At 39.1% G+C, this 20,963-nt stretch overlaps 1 protein-coding gene across 1 annotated transcript in view; it reads right to left on the bottom strand.

The window, feature by feature from the left end:
• The window catches only part of DPYD (dihydropyrimidine dehydrogenase), a 926,643-nt gene extending 906,671 nt beyond the window's left edge, over positions 1-19,972 (bottom strand). The window contains exon 1 of the mRNA XM_023733350.1: positions 19,741-19,972. Within this exon, the coding sequence (XP_023589118.1) occupies positions 19,741-19,779 (39 nt within the window). The 5' untranslated portion in view covers positions 19,780-19,972. The remainder of the gene's footprint in view (positions 1-19,740) is intronic.
• Positions 19,973-20,963: the final 991 nt, after the last annotated feature.

A 20,963-nucleotide genomic window follows, 5' to 3' on the forward strand; every position in this document is an offset into this window, starting at 1 on the left:
TTGTCTAATTCTGAAATTTTATTGTTAATCTTCTGGATTTCTGATTGCTGTCTCTCTATGGATTCTTGCAGCCTATTAAATTTGTCATTACGTTCGTGAATAACTTTTTTAAGTCCTGCTACTACTTTGTATGTTCTTTGGAAGTTTCTGCATTTTGAAGACTTCCCTTTCTAATTTCTAGGAGAGTTCTGTATATTAATCTTTTGTATTCTGCCTCTGGTAATTCCAAGAAATTCTCTGCCTCCAGAGAATTTATTGATTCTTTATTTTGAGAGCTTGCTGAAGCCATCATGGACTGCCTCTTTATGTGATTTGATATTGACTGTTGTCTCCAAGCCATCAATAAGTTATTATAATTTTATTTTATATTTGTTTAGTGAGTCCTAGCTTCTTGTTTTGTTTTGTTTTGATATGACCAAATAGGCTCCTCGTGTGCGCTAGTTTGATTATTGGCGCCTTTGAAGTTCTAACGTCCTATCCCCAGGTAGTTAGTTCTGTAACTAAGTATGCGCACACAGGTGTCTGTTAAATTTTCCTTTATGGGTTCAGCTCAGGTGTCCAGGCGGTCGGTCACCAAGTGTGTGGTGCAGGCTCTCACCTACAGTCTTAGAAAGGCATGGGCGATTGTTGTAGGCATAGGTATCTGGCTGCAGTAGGGGGTCACGTGCTGAGCCAGGCAGGGGGCCGACAGCTTCCCCTGAGAGTCTGAAAGGTAGGTGTGTCCCTATTCTCTAGGGCGAGTAGGTAGGTGAGTTTTGCAGTCAGACTATAAGCACCCGACTCTGTTGGCTGTAAAGACTCAAGGGCACTACTTTTTCTTGGATTCCTGTAGCAGGTGACTAGGTGGCGTAGGTGAAGCCACCAGTCCTCAAGCCCCTGGTGCAGATCGGTAAAGGTGCCTGCTTAAAGGGCAGGGCTGTGTCGAGGGTCACAAATCTGCCACTTCACAGCTGAAACAGCTGAAGTTAGACTTCAGATGTTTACCCTGTTGTACTGTAGTAGTGAGGGCTAATGCTGTTGAGATGGGTCCCCACAAGTCTATACAGGGAGGTAAGGCACTCAAAGTCTGCAGACCCCTTATGCCTGTGCCTAACAAAGTTCCTGTGCCAACCCTGAGCTCCTGACTTAGGGGAGCCAGTAGCTTATTTGTTCCGTCCAAGGCCAGGAGAATCTGTCAGGGCACCTTTGGGATCTACTCCCGGCCCAGAAGAGTCAGACTTCGGAAATCCCAACTGCTACAGAGCGGGGAGGGAGGAGGCAAAAGGGAGAGAGGTTTTTCCCAAATGGACTTTTTTTTTAAATCCCCGTGAAAGGCCACATGCAGGTACTTATCTTTAGCCACTTGGGAGATGCTTTTCACTGGTTCAGAATGTCCAAGCAGAATCTCTGCTGCCGGATTTCTCTCAATGTGGAAACTGCCTCCTGAGCGCACACGTGCAGCTGTTTGCCTTCTTCGCTGCATACCTCGGAGCCACTCGGAGCTGAAGAGCTGGAGCCGAGTCCAGATTGGCACTTCTCGCTTCTTCAGAACTGTCTCCCTCTCCCCCTGCCACTCAGTCCGATTCCTCAACTTTGCCTTGTTCAGGGCTCCTAGATATTCATATACAATCAAATCACTTGTTTTTCCAGGTCTTTGTTGTAAGAGGGATAAAGGAAGCCATCTGACTACTCTACCATCTGGCCCTGCCTCCCAAAACCAGAATCTTGAAATGGGCAAAGCACATTAGTCTTTCAAAGCAAAATCTAATATGGACCAGATGGAGGAAATATCCTATGATTATTAAGTTAATTATGTATTACTATAGCAATATGATTTAGTATCAACAGTATCTTTAAAAATCATTACTTAGAACATTTTTCTTAGTACTAGCTATTCACTTTCAAGTCTGCTATTTGATCGTTTTAAATTAGTTTAAAATATATGAGAGGAGCCCCCAAATCCAAATATCTACTGTTTTTTTTAAATCTTAATTTAAACTTCAAGTGTCCTTTTTCAAAAAACTGTACTATTCCAAGACTGCTAGGCAAATAGCCAAAGACAAAACAAAAAAAAAGTTCCAATTTAAAGATTTATAAAAAATTTAAATCTTATCAGCAGATGAATTAAAAACATAAACAGTTCAATGTGTTGCCTATAGAAAAGGAACTGAGAGTGGGGAGGCCAAACCAAACCCATTGTTATGGAGCTGATTTCGACTCAGCGATGACAAAGTAGAACCGTCCCATAGGGATTCTAAGGAACAGCTGGTGGATTCAAACTGTCAACTTTTTGGTTACCAGGAGAGCTCTTAACCACTTCACCACTTTCTTTCTTTATATTTTATTTTGATCAGGCATTATATTAACAAAATGATATCACATTTAAAGATACCATTACTAAAACAATGGGATAATTCAGAGATTATTCCACAGAATCCACTGGGCAGCAAGGTAATTACAACATTTCAGAGTGACAATATCTTAATCACAATAGAAAAGAGTCATACTCAAAGTTCCGTAACAATCCAAAGTGGTTCCCATGGATATTTAAAGGCACTGCCCTGCTGGTGGAAACCCTGGTGGCATAACAGTTAAGTGCTTGGGCTGCCAACCAAAAGTTCAAATCACCAAGCACTCCTCAGAATCCACTCGACAGCAATGGGTTTGGTGTGTTTTTGTTTTTTGTTTTTTTGCCATGGTGGTGTAATGGTTAAGAGCTCGGTGGCTAACCTAAAGGCTGGCAGTTCGAATCCACTAGCCGCTCCTTGGAAACCCTATGGGGCAGTTCTACTCCGTCCTACAGGGTCATTATAAGTCAGAATTGACTTGATGGCAACAGGTTTGGTTTCTTGGGGCTTTTTTTTGGTTATGTAATGGGATGGGCACTTACATAACTAGTCAATGTAATTTAATTTCCCCAGGAAATTTGACTAAACAAATAAAAGTCATCAAACCCCAAATGCTGTATTTATTTTTAAGCCACAGATTTTTATGCAAGTACGGTACCTTAGAATCAATAAACTAAATCATTATATAGATTCCTGGACTATTTCTTTTTCAGATTACTTCAGGACCAGATAACTTGCTTTGTTTTAAACACTGTGGTTGAAAATCTCTCTAAATTATAATTATACAATATGCATCTCTAAGTATTTGGCACTGCAGCATAATTATTCACAATTGTACAGTACTAAAGATGCTAAACAGGCAAGGGTTAGGCTAATATAAATTAACCTTAGATCACACCCTTGTAATTACATTTTTTTTTAAATCCTTAAATATGAACTGGTTGTCTCAGCAGTGGCATCTTTATCATTATTAAGTAGAATGTGAAATATAAAAGTCCTTCAGTCAAGGATTCCAGTGAATCAAAGTTTTGTAATACATGTCTACATGTGTATATATCTACAGATGTGTTATATATATATATATATCTATATATGTAAATACACACACACACACATATATACACAGTAAAACCTGTGAAAGCTGCAATTTGTGTAAGACGGAAAGCTATCGGAAAAGGAAAACAAATATTTTCCCCTAAAACGAGCTACTGAAAAATGGTAAGACTGCACCCTGTCAAAGGCAGAAAACTTGTGAGACCAGGAAAAAGAAGTCAGTCTCTTCGAGTTCCGAGTTCTGGCTCTCCCAGGTTCCACTGTATACAATTTCTTTAACAAAAAAAGATTCCATCCTGTCAGAGGTCATGATCGCTTGACAAAGGGCAAGACTGGTCAGCTGACATCATGTTGCAAAGTGACTGATGATGTCTCATCAGCTCCCTCCAATGCAGCCATCTGGCCTGTGGATTAGCAGTCATTCATACCTTGCTCTCATTTACACATGTGAAAGACTGCTTGAAGAGCCAAATAGCAAAACTCTTAGTGAGAAATTTTGTGAATACATACAGCTGGAAAACAATGAGGTAACTTTTGAAGGACTTCCCAGTTCTGTATTTCTTTGATTCCTCATTTTCATGTCATGTATTTCAATGTCTGAAAAAACAGTAACATAAAACAGAGCTCATATTCATAGGTTTTAGTTTCTAGTTTACCACTGACTTTAATCAAAGCTGTCAACCTTTCTATGCCCTTGGTTTGCCCATTTCTGAAATTGATACATCTTCCTAAAGCTTGAAACATATTCTTAAGTAGGACAAGAAAAAAAAAAGCAAACTGGGAGTAGAGAGACCCAAATTCATCCCTTTAACTCTGCCAGGTCTTACATTTACACCAGGACAGCCTTCCTCTATCTGGGCCTGGAAACAGATCACCTAATTCATTTTTCAGCCCCTCAATTATTGGAGATAGGAGTGAAGGGAGGGAGGAGATTGTAACAAAACTTCCGTGAAGCTCTTCATTATCATTCATTAGATATAATCAAATAACAGTGCAAAAACTAAATCATGCATGAATGTAAATTTATAACATGCAGGCTTTAATTTTAAAACCATAATTCTGAACCATCACCCCCAAGCACTTATCACTTTGCGCCTTGATTTATAGTTACTTGTGAATTTACCTCATCTTCTGTACTGTATCATAGCCTCTTTTAGAAGAGATGCATTTATCTTTGTAGCCAATCCTCGTATATGTAGTACTTAATGTAGTGCCTAGGATATAGCAGGTACTTAACAATTATTTATCAAATTGAATGCAGGTATAACATATTTTGTTGGTAACTTAGCTTTGGAAATATATATTTAATTTTCTGTGTGTATTTTTAAAAAGTTATCTTCTAGGCTCTTTGCCACATTTGATAATAAACATTGTTCTCCCTCATACAAGAACTGTACATATCTGTAAATTAAATAACTTTGTGACAATAACAGCTTACATTTGTATTTGTTCTTCATTAATTCATCTGATCCAATCAATAACCCTATGTGGTAGACAGGATAAGGATCATGATTTCCATTTTATAGATAGGGAATTTAACTTAAGTTCCCAAAGCTAAAGGGAACCCTGGCCGCTCGGTGGTTAAGCACTTGGCTGCTAACCAAAAAGTTGGCAGTGGGAACCCACCAGCTGATCAACAGGAGAAAGCTGTGGCAGTCTGCTTCCACAGGATTTGCCCTGGAAACCATACGGGGCAGTTCTACTCTGTCCTATAGAGTCACTATGAGTTGTAATCAACTCAATGGCGATGGCTTTTTTTGTTTTGTTTCATTTTTTTTGTTTTGTTTTCACAAAGCTAAAGAGTGGCAAGACTAAGACTTAATAGCACATTTAGGGCTCCTTGAACATATTATGGTATTTGAAAACAAATACATCCTTAAACTCTGAATTTGAATTTAATAAACACCTTCTCTCCTACACCTGGAAATATTAAATATTCTCAGTCTTACCATCCTACTTCCAAAATTTCCTTCCCTACACCAATCTTAGTGACTTTAATAGCCATGTGGCTCATTCAGCATCTGCCCCTTACTCAACCATCTCACCACCAATTTTTTTTCCTTCCATACTAAACATAATCACTCTAATCTCCACCTCATATACTCTTCCAGCTCACTCACACTATTTTCCACCTTCCAAAACTTCTTTGGCTTTACTAAGACGGTCAATTGATTGAACATATCCCTGGCAACACGACCCATCTTCGCCTGCTATGCTGATTTTCCTCCGATTAGATTCCATCATCCAGCACTACCGTATCTTCACAACACCCTCACTCCAATTTTATTGCCCTGCAGACCCTAACCCAATTAAGACTCTCTGTCTAAATGATCTTTGCTTGAACCCAAGCAGTTAAAAGTGGCTATAGAAAAACTCACAATCATGTTCACTGCTCTCACATTAAATTCTTGACCAAAAATTTCAAGTGGAAAACAAACATTGACCAACAATCCTACCAAAAACTAGCTGCTGCCTAGTCAATGCCGATGACTCATGGTGACCCGATGTGTGCCAAAGCACTGTATTCCACAGTTTTGTTTTTTTAATATATATATTTTATTTTATTTCAGATGAAAATATACACTGCATCTCGGGGAAAATCTAGCCCAATTGGCATAATACAGTTTATAGAAAAAATGTTCTACATCAAACTGTGGTGAGTAGTATCTGGCATTAAAAGCCTGCAAGCAGCCATCTAAGATACATCTACTGGTCCCATCCTGGCTGAAGCAAAGAAGAATGAAGAAAACCAAAGACTAATGGACCACAACTACCACAGCCTCTACCAGACTGAGCCCAGAATAACTAGATGGTGCCCGGCTACCACCACCAACTGCTCTGACAGTGATCACTATAGAGAGTCCTGGACTAAGCCGGAGAAAAATGTAGAACAAAATTCAAATTCACACACACAAAAAAAACAAAAGAACTCAGACTTGCTGATCTGACAGAGACTGGAGAAACCCCAAGAGTAGGGCTCGCGGACATCCTTTTAACTTAGTACTGAAGTCACCCTTCAGCCAAAGATTAAACACGTCTATAGGGCAAACAATAACACAAGTTCCTCACATGCTTCGTAGTTCAATCATGTATACGAGACTAAATGGACACACTAGCCAAAAAGCAAAGAAGAGAAGGAAGGAAGGGACAGTAAAACTGGACGAGTAGAAACAGAGAACCAAGAATGGAGAAGGGGAGGGTGTTGACACACAGAGGAGTTGGCAACCAATGTCACAAAACAATTTGTGTATTGTTTAAAGAAAAACTAGTTCGCTCTGTAAGCTTTCACCTGAAGCACAGTTTAAAAAAAAAGAAAGAAAATATACACAGCAAAACCTGCTCCCATTTCACAGTTTTTAGACATAATGATAGTGACATGGGTTATATTGCTCATACTGTATCAAACTTCTCATTATTTCTGTTCTGATTATTTCACTCCCATTCACTTAAACTCTCTGCCCGCCAACCTTCTCATCCATGCTTTGAAATAGCTGTTCACCATTTGGTCTTAAATAGACTTTTTTTTTTTTAATTTAAAGGACACTATACTCAAGGATAACAATCTTTACTTTTTGAGCTGTACTGTTACTTAGTTTAAAGGTGACTGAAAGGGAGAGTTTTAACTCAAGATATGAAGAGTAACTCAGGGCCAGAGTTTCGGGGACTCCTCCAGCCTAAATAGGTCCAGTAAGTCTGGATTCTTTAAGAATTTCAAGTTCTGTTCTACATTTCTCTCCGTTTCTGTCAGGATCCATCTATTGTGTCCTGGATCAATCAGAATGTTTGTTAATGGCAGCTGGACACCATCTAGTTATTCTGGTCTCAAGGTAGAGGAGGCAGTGGTTCATAGAGACAATTAGTCCTGTATTTTGGTTCCTTCTTTGATTCTTGGGTTTCCTTCTTTTCTCCTTTGTTCCAGATCAATAGAGACCAATAGCTGTATCTTAGCTGGCTGCTCATAAGCTATTAACACCCATGATCCGTAACATTGTGTGTCAACTTGGCTAGATCATGGTTCTCAGTGGTTCAGCAATTATGATGTAGTTTGGCAGTCGTATGATGATGTGATTAATTTCCATGATGAGATTTGATATAATGTGATCACCTCCATGATGAAATCTGCTGCGAGTAGCCAATCAGTTGAAAGGGAGTTTCCTTGGGGGTGTGGCCTGCATCAAATATAAGTGGATTCTTTGGCAAGGTTCGCAAGCTTTTGCTCACTCTAGATCCTGCAGCTGGCTCCTGTTCATATGGCCTCCGATTCTCGAGACTTGAGCTAGCAGCTTACCTGTGATATCGCCAGCCGATCTTTGGATTCCTCCGTCTTCACAGTCTGTGAGCAAGAGCCCTGCTCTCTGACCTGCTGATCTTGGGTTCGCCAGCCCCTGCGGCTACATGAATCAGAAGAAGCCTCCAGCCTGACCCTCAGAATTGGGACTTTCCGGCCTCTACAACCACATTGTAGAGCCATTGCCTTGATATAAATCTCTTTATATAGATATTTATATGCTTTACTGGTTTTGCTTCTCTAGAGAATCCAGCCTAAGACAACACCCAACACTCATCAGACTGGCAAGTAGAACATAAACTTTAAGAACTATGTCAATTGACTAGATTGTCCCACGAGAACATGCACCTAAGCCCTCAAACCAAGAGAACCAATCTCATGAAGTAACTGGTTATGTCTAGTCAGTAACAGAGTCTTTAACCCTTCTTTTTTTGGTGGGGGAGACGTTATTGTTATTTTTGTAAAATTTATATATAACCTAGCATTTGTCAATTCATCCTTTTTTCTTATGTATAGCGTATTGACATTTTATGAGTCAACCTGTGCAAATTTCACCCACATTCGGTGCCACCTTTCCCATTACCATAACAAAAAGTGACTACTACCTAGGGAACACGTCCCCACCCCTCCACCTCTGGTAACTATTAATGGACAGTAGTCTCTGTATATTTACCTACTCACATCTTCTCATAAAAGTGAGAACGTACAATATTTGCTGTTTTGTGACTGACATATTTTATTAAATGTAAGATCCTCCAGGTTCATCCACGTTGTAAGGCATTTCAAGAACTCATTTTTTCTTTATTGCTGAGTAGTATTCCATTGTATGTATGTACCATATTTTGCTTATCATCCATTGATGGGGCTCCACAGGGCTTTCAATCGTTGATTGTTCAGAAGTAGAACACCAGGCCATTCTTCCAGGGTGTCTCTGAGTGGACTCAACTATCCAACTTTTTGGCTAGCAGCTGAGTGCACTACCTGTTTGCACCACTCGGCACTCCAATCCTACTATACTTCCCTATTATCCTATTATTTTCATTCTGCCACTGGTCAGAAAGTCTACGAATAATTTTTGGTTTAAAATCAGGAAAGGTGTGCATCGGTATTGTATACTTTTACCATACTTATTCAATCTATGAAGCCCTAGTAGCACAGTGGTTAAGAACTGAGCTGCTAACCAAAAAGTCAGTGGTTCAAATCCACCAGCAGCTCCTTGGAAACCCTATGGGGCAGTTCTACTCTGTCTTATAGGGTTACTATGAGTCAGAATCAACTCAGTGACAACAGGTTTGGTTTTGGGGTTTATTCAATCTATACACTGAGCAAATAATCCAAGAAGCTGAACTATGTGAAGAAGAATGCGGCATCAAGATTGGAGGAAGACATTAACAATGTGCAATATGCAGATGACACAACCTTACTTGCTGAAAATGACGAGGACTTGAAGCACTTACTGATGAAGATCAAAGACTACAACTTTCAGTATGGATTATACCTCAACATAAAGAAACCAAAAATTCTCACAACTGGACCGATAAACAACATTATGATAAACGGAGAAAGTATTGACATTGTCAAGGATTTCATTTTACTTGCATCCACAATCAACGCCCATTGAAGCAGCAGTCAACAAATCAAACAATGTATTGCATTGGGCAAATCTGCTGCAAAAGACCTCTTTAAAGTGTTACAAAGCAAAGATGTCAGTCACTTTGAGGACTAAGGTGTGCCTGACCCAAGCCATGATATTTTCAATTGCCTCATGCATGCAAAAGCTGGAAATGAATAAGAAAGACCGAAGCAGAATCGATGCCTTTGAATTATGGTGTTGGCAAAGAATACTGAATATACCATGGACTGCCAGAAGAACAAACAAATCTGTCTTGGAAGAAGTACAGCCAGAGTGCTCCTTGTAAGCGAGGATGGCGAGACTTTGTCTCATGTACTTCAGACATGTTATCGGGAGGGGCCAGTCCCTGGAGAAGGACATCATGCTTGGTAAAGTAGAAGGTCAGCAAAAAAGAGAAAGACCCTCAATGAGATTGACTGACACAGTGGCTGCAACAACGGGCTCAAACATAGCAATGACAGTGAGGATGGTGCAGGACCTGGCAGTGTTTCATTACGTTGTACATGGTGTTGCTATGAGTCCGTACCAACTCGTCAGCATCTAACAACCTAACAACAACTCATACTTTTACATATTTCCTCAAATCTTCAATATTCCATTTCCCCCCTCACTTTCAGCTAATGATCTTGCCTCATATTTAAAAAAATTTTTTCTAATTTTTAAAAATTTAAAAACAAAAAAAATCAGATGGAAACTCCTCATTTTCCCACCATCCAATTTACTACATCCCTGCATTTGTACCCACACTGACTGCCTTCCTATCTACTCTAATGCTCACACTATCAATCCTATTCCCCCTCATCAAAAAAATTCTTTTATCTGCTTTAACAGGAGCCCTGGTAGTGCAGTGGTTAAGCACTCAGCTGCTAACCAAAAGGTAGGCAGTTCAAACCCAACAGCTGCTCTGAGGGAGAAAGATGTGGCAGTCTGCTTCAGTAAAGATTACAGCCTTGGAAACTCTTTGGGGCAGTTCTACTCTGTCCTATAGGGTTGCTATGAGTCAGAATTCACTTGAAGGCAACGGGATTGGGTTTTTTATGTCATTTAACACTGTGTCTCTCTCTACTGGATCACTTCCATTCACACATGTACATGCTCTATTATACCCATCTAGCTACTGTCCTATTTCTGGGTTCACATTTATAGCAAAACTTTTCTCCAGAGGTTTGTAGTCATTGTCTCACTTCCTTATCTCCTATTCTCTTCTCAACATACTCCAATTGGGTACTGTCCCTCCATCCTTACTGTCAAGCTCACAATGATCTCCACGTCATAAAATTAAAGAAATAATTTACCATCACCTTACGCTTTAAGCAGCAATAAACAGAGTTGACTATATGCACATCTGTCTTCCTCCTACCTTGGTTTCTATGGCTCCAGACTCCTTTGTCACCTTCTCCTCTTCTTCATGCCTAAACCTTCAGCCTCTTATCTAGCTACATTGTCTCTAGTTGATCTCACTCAGTCCCTGGACTTCAAATACCTTCTTCTATATCACTAATTCCTCAATTTCTAGCTACAGCTCTGACTTGTTTACTGACCTCCATATGCTTATTTCCAGATGCTGACCTGGTATCTTTACTTTGGTATCTGAAGGGATTTCAAACTTAATATCGTCAAATACAACACTTTTATTCATCCCTCTCCTACCCCAGCACACACTCACACACCTGTTACTTTTTTGTCTTTGTTCCTAAAACTAAGCTCAATCCCACCTCTTTGATTTGCTTCCCTTCTTCCTCAAAAGCCTGCCCTCAAAAGCCCTCGTAGACTCCTTAAGGTCTTTTTAGTCTCAATTCAAATGTCATCTCCACAGAGAAGCCTTCTCTGACTGGCACATACAAAGGGAACCCTACAAGTCATCCAACATCACATTATCCTGATTTATTTTTACCAAAGCATATGATACTACCTGAATCACTGTACATTTCTTACTGCCTATCTTTCCTCTCACAAACCTAAACAAAAGCCATTGCCTTCGAGTAGATTCTAATTCACAGCAACCCCATGTGTTAGAGTGGAACTGCTACATAGGGTTTTCATGGCTGTAATCTTTATGTAATGAGATCTCCAGGCTTTTCCGCTGTAGTGTCACTGGGTGGGTTTAAACCTTTCACTTAGTAAACCTGTTGCTGCCTAATTGATTCCAACTCATATCGAGACGATTCCAACTCACAGCGACCCTATAGGACGCGGTAGAACTGCCCCATATGGTATCCAAGGAGTGCCTGGTAGATTCAAACTGCTGACCTTTTGGTTAGCAGCCATAGCTCTTAAGCACTGTGCCACCAGGGTTTCCCTTAGCTGAGTAGTCAGGCACAAACCACACGCACCACGCAGGGACCTTATCTTTCCTCTACTGTAACGTAATTTTCTTGAGAGCAGAAAATAAGGGAAGAGGTTCCCTTCCTGCCTTGTTCTTTCAGAATCACTTTAGATAAGTCTTTGAAAAGTATGTAAATCTAAGGGGTTAACTCAAGGGCCAGGCTGTCATTTTTGTAAAAGTAAATTCAGGTAATTCTCCTCTACCTCCCAGTTTCCTGGAAGGAGATTAGTATAACCTCAGGTATCTTGCCAAAAAGGATACTAGAAGATTAGCAATTTTCTGTTGAAAGCATGAACATAATAGGTTGTATCCACTCAGTGATGTAAAGAGTAAGATTTTTCCCTGTCTTTGCAATCTCTTTAGCTGTGATGTATCACATTCTGATTTAATGCTTATTCAATAATAAAACTTTTCTTTCTCTTCCTTTTTTTTTGGGGAGGTTTTCTCATTTGGGAGTAGATTTTGTTTTTAATTATATTTCCCCAACAATCCCTGGATATTTATTTGAATTAAAAATAGTAAATACACATTGTCTTCTATTGTTTTCCTGAAGCTTTTCACATAGTCCTCACATCAGACACACTAACATTTTTTTTTAATCTGAACATGCTACCATAGTTAATTTTTAATATTGCTCTTAAAAGATTTCATAAAGATAAACAAAAAAGATCTAGTTCAGATGACTCAATCCTGGATAGGCAAAATGAGTTGAAAATTGGGGGATGAAGTTTTGGGAGAAAAGTAAAAGTGTGTAGGGGGGCATAGTTGGGGATAAAATATGGAAGCAGGAGGTGCAGTCAGGGTCTCAGCATGAGCACCATCTGTATAAATCAGGTCCGGAGTTGACATGTAATTTTGAGTGGGTCCCCTGAGAAGTGGCCCTCAGGGCTTCATTATTGATGAAGAGATTTTTCTTCAAAGTGGCCCAGTCAGGAGTGTCTCAAGGGGACAATCATAAGCACTCATAATATCAATTTCCAAGCACCTGGGAGGTAGGGACACAGATTGTCTCTTTAATTATTATGATGGAGATAGAAGATAGGGAGAATGCTATTACGCAACCATGCTGAAATTCTCAAAGAAGATTATTTAACCTAGTAAAAAAAAGTTGAATATGTGAGTCAACTTTCAGAAAGGGCATCCTCTACCTTCTTCTGATGCAAAATAGGTTGATCTTCAACCCCCTCCCTCCTTGGAGATGAAAAGTAATTCATAAACAAATGAGTGTGTTCAAGGATGCTTTGAAGTCCAGAAAAAAAAACTTTCTTTGAAGATAATGTATTTACTTAGGGAGAAGAGAAGCTTAGTCTAGTTAGTACAAAAAGATATCTGGAAAAAAAATTTTTTTTAATAACTGTGTTGGGATTTCTTTTTAGAAAAGAGTAATATCAAATCCTTTCTAAATACCAGTGAGAATGCCAAGAAATAATTTTCACCCATGCATTGGCCCTGATCTAAAAAATATGCAGAAAAACACTGAAAAATCAACCTCTATGTACATTACAGTAAAAGAGTAAACTTTGAGGGGTCAGCCCTGGATTTAAATCTTATTTCTTTTTTTATTAGATACGTATAATCCAGTATGAACAAAGCTCATGCCAGATACTTCCTTAGAATTCCCCACAGCTTAACCCAGAGAGCTGGCAATACAGTGAATATTAAAAATACATTTTTAAATAGAAATCAAGTGCAAAATGAAATGGGTCTCTTTAATTTTACTTATATTTCAGAAACTCTCCCATATCACCTGTAATATTGACAAATGGAATTCAGTAACTTTCTCATAACACATATCTGCAGCATTTATGAATCTATAATGAGCCTCTCATAATTCTTTCATCTTAATTGACTCTCCTCTCCCTCATAGATTTTAACGGACTTCAATACCAGCAGTTAATTCTTGGAGTTGAACAAAATTCTAGCCAATTGACATTTACAGAGTATATATGACAGTATATATAATATATGGTAAATGCAATAATAATAGTATTTAAAATAACTACTACCATTTTAAAAGCAGGTATTTTATGTAACAGATACTGTCTGAGGCATTTTATATACATAACTCCAATTAGTCCTTACAGCTGTTATATGAAATCAGTAGAACTAAACTCAATTAACAGAGGAAGATATGACAGTCCAGGAAATAACCTACCCACAATCATACACAGAAAAAAATAATAAGAGCCTAGACTTGAAGGTCTGTTTTAATCCAATGTTATGTTTTTGTTGTTGTTTGTTTTTTGTTTTTTTCCCCCCACTAACCACGCAAGGGAACTTGAATTTTTGAAACCCAAAACAAATAAACTCTTACAAAATAATGTATTTCCTAACATCAATAAATGGATATCTGTGGTGAAAAGTCTAAAAGTTCAAATGTTGAGTTAAATGCAGAGGTTTTGTATCTACTAGTGTAATATTTTACTGAGAAGCAATGGAAGAAAAAATAATTACAAACCACAGGAAAGACATAATCCTATTAAGAGCTATCTCAGTAGTATAATTGGCTCCAAGATATCTGTGAACAACCACACTATGTCTGAGGCCAAAAACACCTTCTGTCTTGATACAGAGGATTAAAAGGAAATCACATCCAGAAGGCAGACATGTCCCGTTTGAAAGTCAAAGTCCTGGTTATAGATAAACTTATAAACTTTGGAATGTCTTATTAAATATATTTTAATTAAGGTGGATATAAATGAAATAAAATTTGCTTCACAGTTTTAAGGACCAAAGGTTTCTGCTACATGTTTGCCATTGTGTCCAAACAACCAAGAGCAATATAATCCCGTCTTTAGCTATGTTGAAGCCTGGACTATAGCAATTCTCTTATCAAATTTTCCGTCAGAATATTTTATGACTTAACTTTTTTCAATTTCAATGTTTTTTGGGTTTAGTGCTTCTAATTTTTGTAACTTAAGTTTGTGCTAATTACTAGAACTCTCCCACGGTGACTAGACATGTTTATATTACTGGAAAGTCTGGTTCTCAGCCCTTGTGTTGTTACCCATTTATAAAAACCAAAAAACCAGACCAGTTGCTGTCAAGTCAATTCCAACTAATGGCAATCCCATGTGTGTCAGAGTAGAACTGTGCTCCATAGGGTTTTCAATGGCTGTGATCTTTCAAAAGTAGATTACCAGACCTTTCTTCTGATACACCTCTGAGTGGACTCAAACCTCCAACCTTTCAGTTATTAGCTGAGCCCTTAGTCATTTGCACCACTCAGGGACTTCCCTGTTTATAGTTTGGTAAAATGCTGCAATCAAACGGTTAAGGACAGACATGATTGCTTAAAAGATCATCCAGTTAGCATTTGACTGTAGATCTTCTTAGCATTCTTACTGCTAATGCTCAGCTTTCTAGAGCTGAATTTTTCCTGCAGAATATAGGAAAGTACTGAATTTGCACATTTTTACAATTAGGCAATCAGGAAACACGATCTACTATGATTAAGATTAAGCAGATCCAATCTAAAGTTTCCCTAGTGACAGATTCATCATTAGTCATTAATCTCACAATTTTTAATTACTGAAACTAGTCAGCTGAATTCATGTGCAAGAGGTAAAACTAAAAAAAAAACTGTACTGAAATATATATGAACATGCTTAACTGTAAAAATGTGTAGTACTTTAAAACTACAAGGAGCAATCACTGGAATCAAGAGACTCTTTAAATCATCTGACACATTTCTACTGCCCAGCTAAACTCCTTAGAAAGGAGAAACCCTTTTAAAACTAAGCATGGTCTAGAAGACAGCTTAAAGTACATAAGACAAGCACATTTTCAACAACTCAAACTCTTAAAACAGGTTTAATCCCAGACACTGCGGGAGAAAAATGTAGAACAAAACTCAATTTCACAAAAAAAGACCAGATTTACTGGTCTGACAGAGACTGGAAGAATCCCCAAGATCATGCCCCACCCCCACCCCCAACACCCTGCTAACTCAGAACTATAGCCACTGCCTGAGTTCACTTTTCAGCCAAAGATTAGACAGGCCTATAAAACAAACAATAACATAACGTGAGGCATGTCCTCTTAGTTCAATCAAGCATATGAGACCAAACGGGCAACACCTACCCAAAAGCAAAGAGGAGGAGGCAAGAAGGGACAGGAAAACTGGAAGAATGGAATCCAAGGTGGAAAGGGGGAGAGCGCTGACATGTTGTGAAGATTGCAACCAATGTCACAAAACAATTTGTGTATAAATTTTTGAATGAGAAACTAATTTGAGCTGTAAACTTTCACCTAAAGGACAACTTTTTATTTTTATTTTAAATATAAAGCTTTGAAAGCCTTAGCAAGTGAAGACAGCATTTCCGTAAGATCTGTGGCGCCCAACCAATAAAAGGAATCAAAAAAGAACTAGTATACATTCACTTAAAACAAAAATCTGTATCTATGTCTTTGTCTATGACTAAGTCTATGTCTACATTGATTTATCGAAAGACATCTCCTTTGGCTTCAAGTTGAATTCTTTTTCTCTCTTTAGATGTCTGACTCTGTCCTCAGGGGCAACAGCAGTTAGGATAAAGGGCATGTGTTTGCAATATCTTCTGCCATCTCTGCCAAGTTGTAACCCAGGCCTTTTTTTTTTTTCCTTCAAAATTCTCCTTAAAATTCACTTTCTCCATGTCATCTCTACTGTAGCCCAGTTTTCTAGATTCAGTATTTCATTATCTTATTTTCTTAATTAATATAGAAAATTATCAATTATCTTCTGAAGTGAATAGAAACTATACTATCAGTAATTCATATACCATTTCTATGTGACTGGAAATTCATTATGACTGAGTGGACAATGGAATGAATGAATCCCTTTTTTATTTAGAGTAAACTTTAAATGAGTTTATGACTCCTTTATACTAATAAATAATTCAAGGGATGGGCTTTGACTTGTGATTGTGGGAACAATAGTGTGGTATGCAGCAATTTAGTTTGGCTGTAAATATTTATCAAAATTATTAGCAGTCAAATAGTTAAAAGCTCGCTGCAGCTGCACACATTTTCCTTTAGTTATATAGTTTATTTAGTTTTATAGTCTATTCTCAATTATCCACGTTAATGGAGGGGAACAAGATATTGAACAAAAAATAAACTCCTTCAAAATCATTTTTACTTGCTTTTAAATGTGCAGATATTGACATTATACCAGATATCACTTCAAACTAAATAAAGAAGTTCTGTAAAGTTCCTGCTGAGGACAGGGAATGTGTCCAATGTCCTGTAGTCACCTTCTTTGAAATTGTCCCAGGAAAGTTTGTATACAAAGTCATCCTTGAAAAAATTCAGACTGTCTATAAGAGTAAACCCACAAAATAAAAACAACTTTTCAAAGCATGTAGCTATTATTAATGAACTTTAGAGTACTAATTATTTCAATGTCAGTGACTGTTCTGAGAATATATTTTTTCTATACTCTTGTTTTTTAACATGTTTGTCCTTTCTACTGATAAGAAGCTGTCAACTTCTAACATCTGTTTATTACGTTACTAGTATTAGTTTCCTTTCTTGACAAATTGTGCAGCTGAGGGTCAGAGAAGCTAGGTAACTTGCCCAACGTCACACAGCTAAAAAGGGGTAGAGGTAAACCTCAACCCAAGGCAGTTAGCTCCAGATGCTGGGCTCTAAACCACATAAATGTGTCTGGGGGAAACAAACAAACAAGCAAGCAAACAAAAAAACCCTCTACTTCCCGTGTAACTTCTACCATTACTTCAATGACAACAACAATTTCTGAGTATATGAACTAAGTTCTATGACCAAGTGACATATTCTTGCTCTGCATGTCTTCCAGCCCAGGGATATTCCAGCTTTGAAGTCTGGTAACCTTCTGATAATTTTCCATGCTCTCAACCCTTCATACCCTGATTTGATACTGGGTTGAGGCTAACAATTAAGAAGTGAGCCCACAAGGCAACTTTGTATACCTCAATAACTTTTTTCTTTCCCCCAGAAACAAAGACACATGTTTGGATGCTTCACTAAAACCTGAGGCTCTTTAGCTCCTGGGGAAAATTAAATTACTATTATCGTGGGCTGTCACTATCATCTTCTGTTCTTTTCACATTGACCATGCGAACACGTACTCTGTTTCATACCACTATATTTTTTAAAAGATTACTTGCTTCTCTATATATCTGAGGCTAAGGCAGTTGTCACATTCAGATCAATCTCCAGACAATGGTTTTAATGGATTTGTTCCAGGAAGGCAAATCTAACATATGCATTACAATTTGATAGAAAACTAAGCTTTCATAACTTATTCTGATTCTTCAACACAAAAATGAACTTTGGTGAGTCAATACGATCAACTGAGCTGTCTATGCTTGAGTGTGTTCCTCTAGGCTTAATGTATTTTTTCTCACTGCATTATATTTTAATGATGAATTTCATGCTCTTTCATGGTATTTTAGCTCATGAACCATGGTTATTACTTGGAGAGAAATGTGAGATACTGTGTGTGATGAAAGATGTTACTGACTAAAGTGTGTTGCATATGTAAAATACAAAAAACCTGAATTTGAATATCATTCTTCTAGATTATAGTATCAGGCAGACTGACCACACAAAATAAAGTTAGACTGAGCTGAGGGAAGTGTGAGTCTTAAATGTTCTTGGATGAAAAACAGCACATGAAATTAAACTGGTTGTTTAATGTTTCATTGGGTCTTTCTCCTCAGTGGAATATGCATGAGAACTGATTTCAAAGATAATTGCAAGAGAGATACAGAGAAAGAAAGAATTTAGGCAGATAATAGATCATTGTGAAATTACTAAGACCAAAAGCCATCCCCCATTCTACACTCAGAAAAGGATTTGGTTAAATCAAAGCCACAAGGACTAAGAACTGAATATGCAAATATGGAAAAAGAAAAATATATTTTACCCTGTCCACACATGAATTATCACGGGGTTAAATACATCATGTTGATTAATATCAACAAGTAAACTACGATCAAGAGAAACCACAAGTAAACTAAGCAGAGATGTCCCCATGATGGACTCCGGCTCTTGTTGTGAAAGTGAGTTTTTCAAACCAATGTACAGAGTCTGGAGAAAATACTACTACCTTCCCCAAAACAGGACACAAAGTTCCCTCAATCAATGCAGGGACAAAACGTGGCAAATGCAGCTATTCTGCAAACAGGTGGTTTTTAAACTTTTACTTAAGCCACCAAAAAGGAAAATTCTGTTCTCTAAAGAAAGCACACATTCATTCTACCAGAGTAGGAGTCTCAAAACACAAACAAAAAACTAAAAAGCAGTTTGTCTTAGCTGAGATGTGCTGACATTGGTTTAGTATGTCTAAAATCACTGTTTATCATCAAACGCTTCTCATCTCATACATTAAAAGTACCAGAGAGAACTCAAAGGAAATGGTCCTTCTATTTCAGGTAAGACCTTATTCACAAGAAGACCGATGCCATTTTTACAGAAACAGAGTGCAAGAGGGAATCAAAAACTGTTGGTAGGAGAGAAACACACAGTTTATTATGTTTTTCTGACTGCACTGCATTTTTCGTGTTCTCAATACTTTGCTACATTCTTCCCTATGTTAAATTATTTCACAATTTCTAGGGCTAGTGGAGAATGAATGCTACAGCTAACACACAGATCTCCTTTAATTTCTATACTCCACCTTTACAAATAGCAGGATTCGGCAGTACTGGAGGTGAGGGCAGAGGACAGATGTTCCCAAACAACGTAAAGGGGGCGAGTAGGGTGGCGCAGGGGTAGATTGAGCGGGAAATGGGCGCTCTGATCCTCCACAATCCACCTCTCGAACTCGTGTGCTTCTTCAGTCACCACCACTCAGAGCAAGTCACCACCACTCAGAGCAAGTCACCCCTCAGGAAACAAGATAGGTTTCCGTAATCCCTCTCCGAAGTAATCAGACAGGTTCCAACCCAAAGGGCAGCGCCCTCCAGTCCCCGGTAAGTCCTCCACTTCTCTCCCCGCCTTCCCACAGGGGCCCTGGCTCCTCAGATCTCCTGCTGGGGCAAACTTTCCCGCGTCTCCCACTCTTTCCCGGACCCGCGGCGGCCTCCCCGGCACAGACCAGCGGGGCCACCCTCCCGTCCCAGGCGAGCCGGCGCGCAATCGGTACCTCGATGTCCGCCGCGTCCTTGCTAAGCACAGGGGCCATGGCAGTGCCTACTCTCTTGGAGTCTTCTAGAGACAGACGCAACCTGCGTCCTCCAGCCAGAAACCGAAGTGAAAGCTCCTTCCCGGAGCTGGAGTAGAAATGGGAAGCCGGAGGCGGCCGTGAGGGGGCGGGGCGACTGCCTGGCAGCGACGCCCCCAGGCGGGGCTGGGCGCTCTGCCTGCGATTCTGGCGCCTGCCGAGAGCGGAGCCGCGGTGGAAGGAGCCCGGCCTCCCGTCGTCCTTCCCACCCTCACATCCTTAGCCCTGAAGCTTGTTTTCCTCCTGCAGGTGGAAGGAAAGCTGGCCTAGAGCGCTCGGTCCCAGGCCTGGCTTTTGCTGTGTAAGCTGTGGAAGGTTGAGCTACATAGGCAGGGCCCAGATGTGCGGGATCCCCAGGGTTAATGTTATTCATTTGTTCCTGAATATCTTGCTACTCTGTCAAAAGCTTTTCAATGAAAATACATTTTCATTAATTTAAATGGGGGAAAACATGGTGAATTCCCATTTAATTTTCACCAACAGGAAAATATTTCCATTGAACAATGAAAATAAGTATATATAAGTGATAACTAACAATTTGGAAGTAAACAAATACACTTTGTACATAAAATGTAATGTTATTGTTGCTGTTGTTGTTAGGTGCCATCTACTTGGTTCCGTCTCACAGCGGACTCATAGCGACCCTATGTAAACAGAAGGAAACACTGCTCTGGCCCTGCGCCATCCTCGCAATCATTGCTGTGTTTGAGTCCATTGTTGCAGCCACTGTGTCAATCCATCTCGGTGGAGGGTCTTCCTCTTTTTGGCTCACTCTCTACCTTACCAAGCATGATGTTCTTCTGCAGGGGCTGGTCCTTCCTGATAACATGTCTAAAGCAGTGAGACGAAGTCTTGCCATCCTCACTTCCAAGGAGAATTCTGGCTGTATTTATTCCAAGACAGATTTGTTGGTTCTTCTGGCAGTCCATGGTATATTTAATATTCTTCACCAACCTCATAATGCAAAGGCATCAATTCTTCTTTGGTCTTCCTTATTCGTTGTCCAGCTTTCACATGCATATGAGGTGATTGAAAATATCATGGTTTGGATCAAGCCCACCTTAATCCTCGGAGTGACATCTTTGGTTTTCAACACTTTAAGTTAAAAAGGTCTTTTGCAGCAGATTTGCCCAATGCAATACGTC

This window comes from Trichechus manatus, unplaced genomic scaffold (genome assembly GCF_000243295.1).
Source record: "Trichechus manatus latirostris isolate Lorelei unplaced genomic scaffold, TriManLat1.0 scaffold00058, whole genome shotgun sequence".
Taxonomy (NCBI): domain Eukaryota; kingdom Metazoa; phylum Chordata; class Mammalia; order Sirenia; family Trichechidae; genus Trichechus; species Trichechus manatus.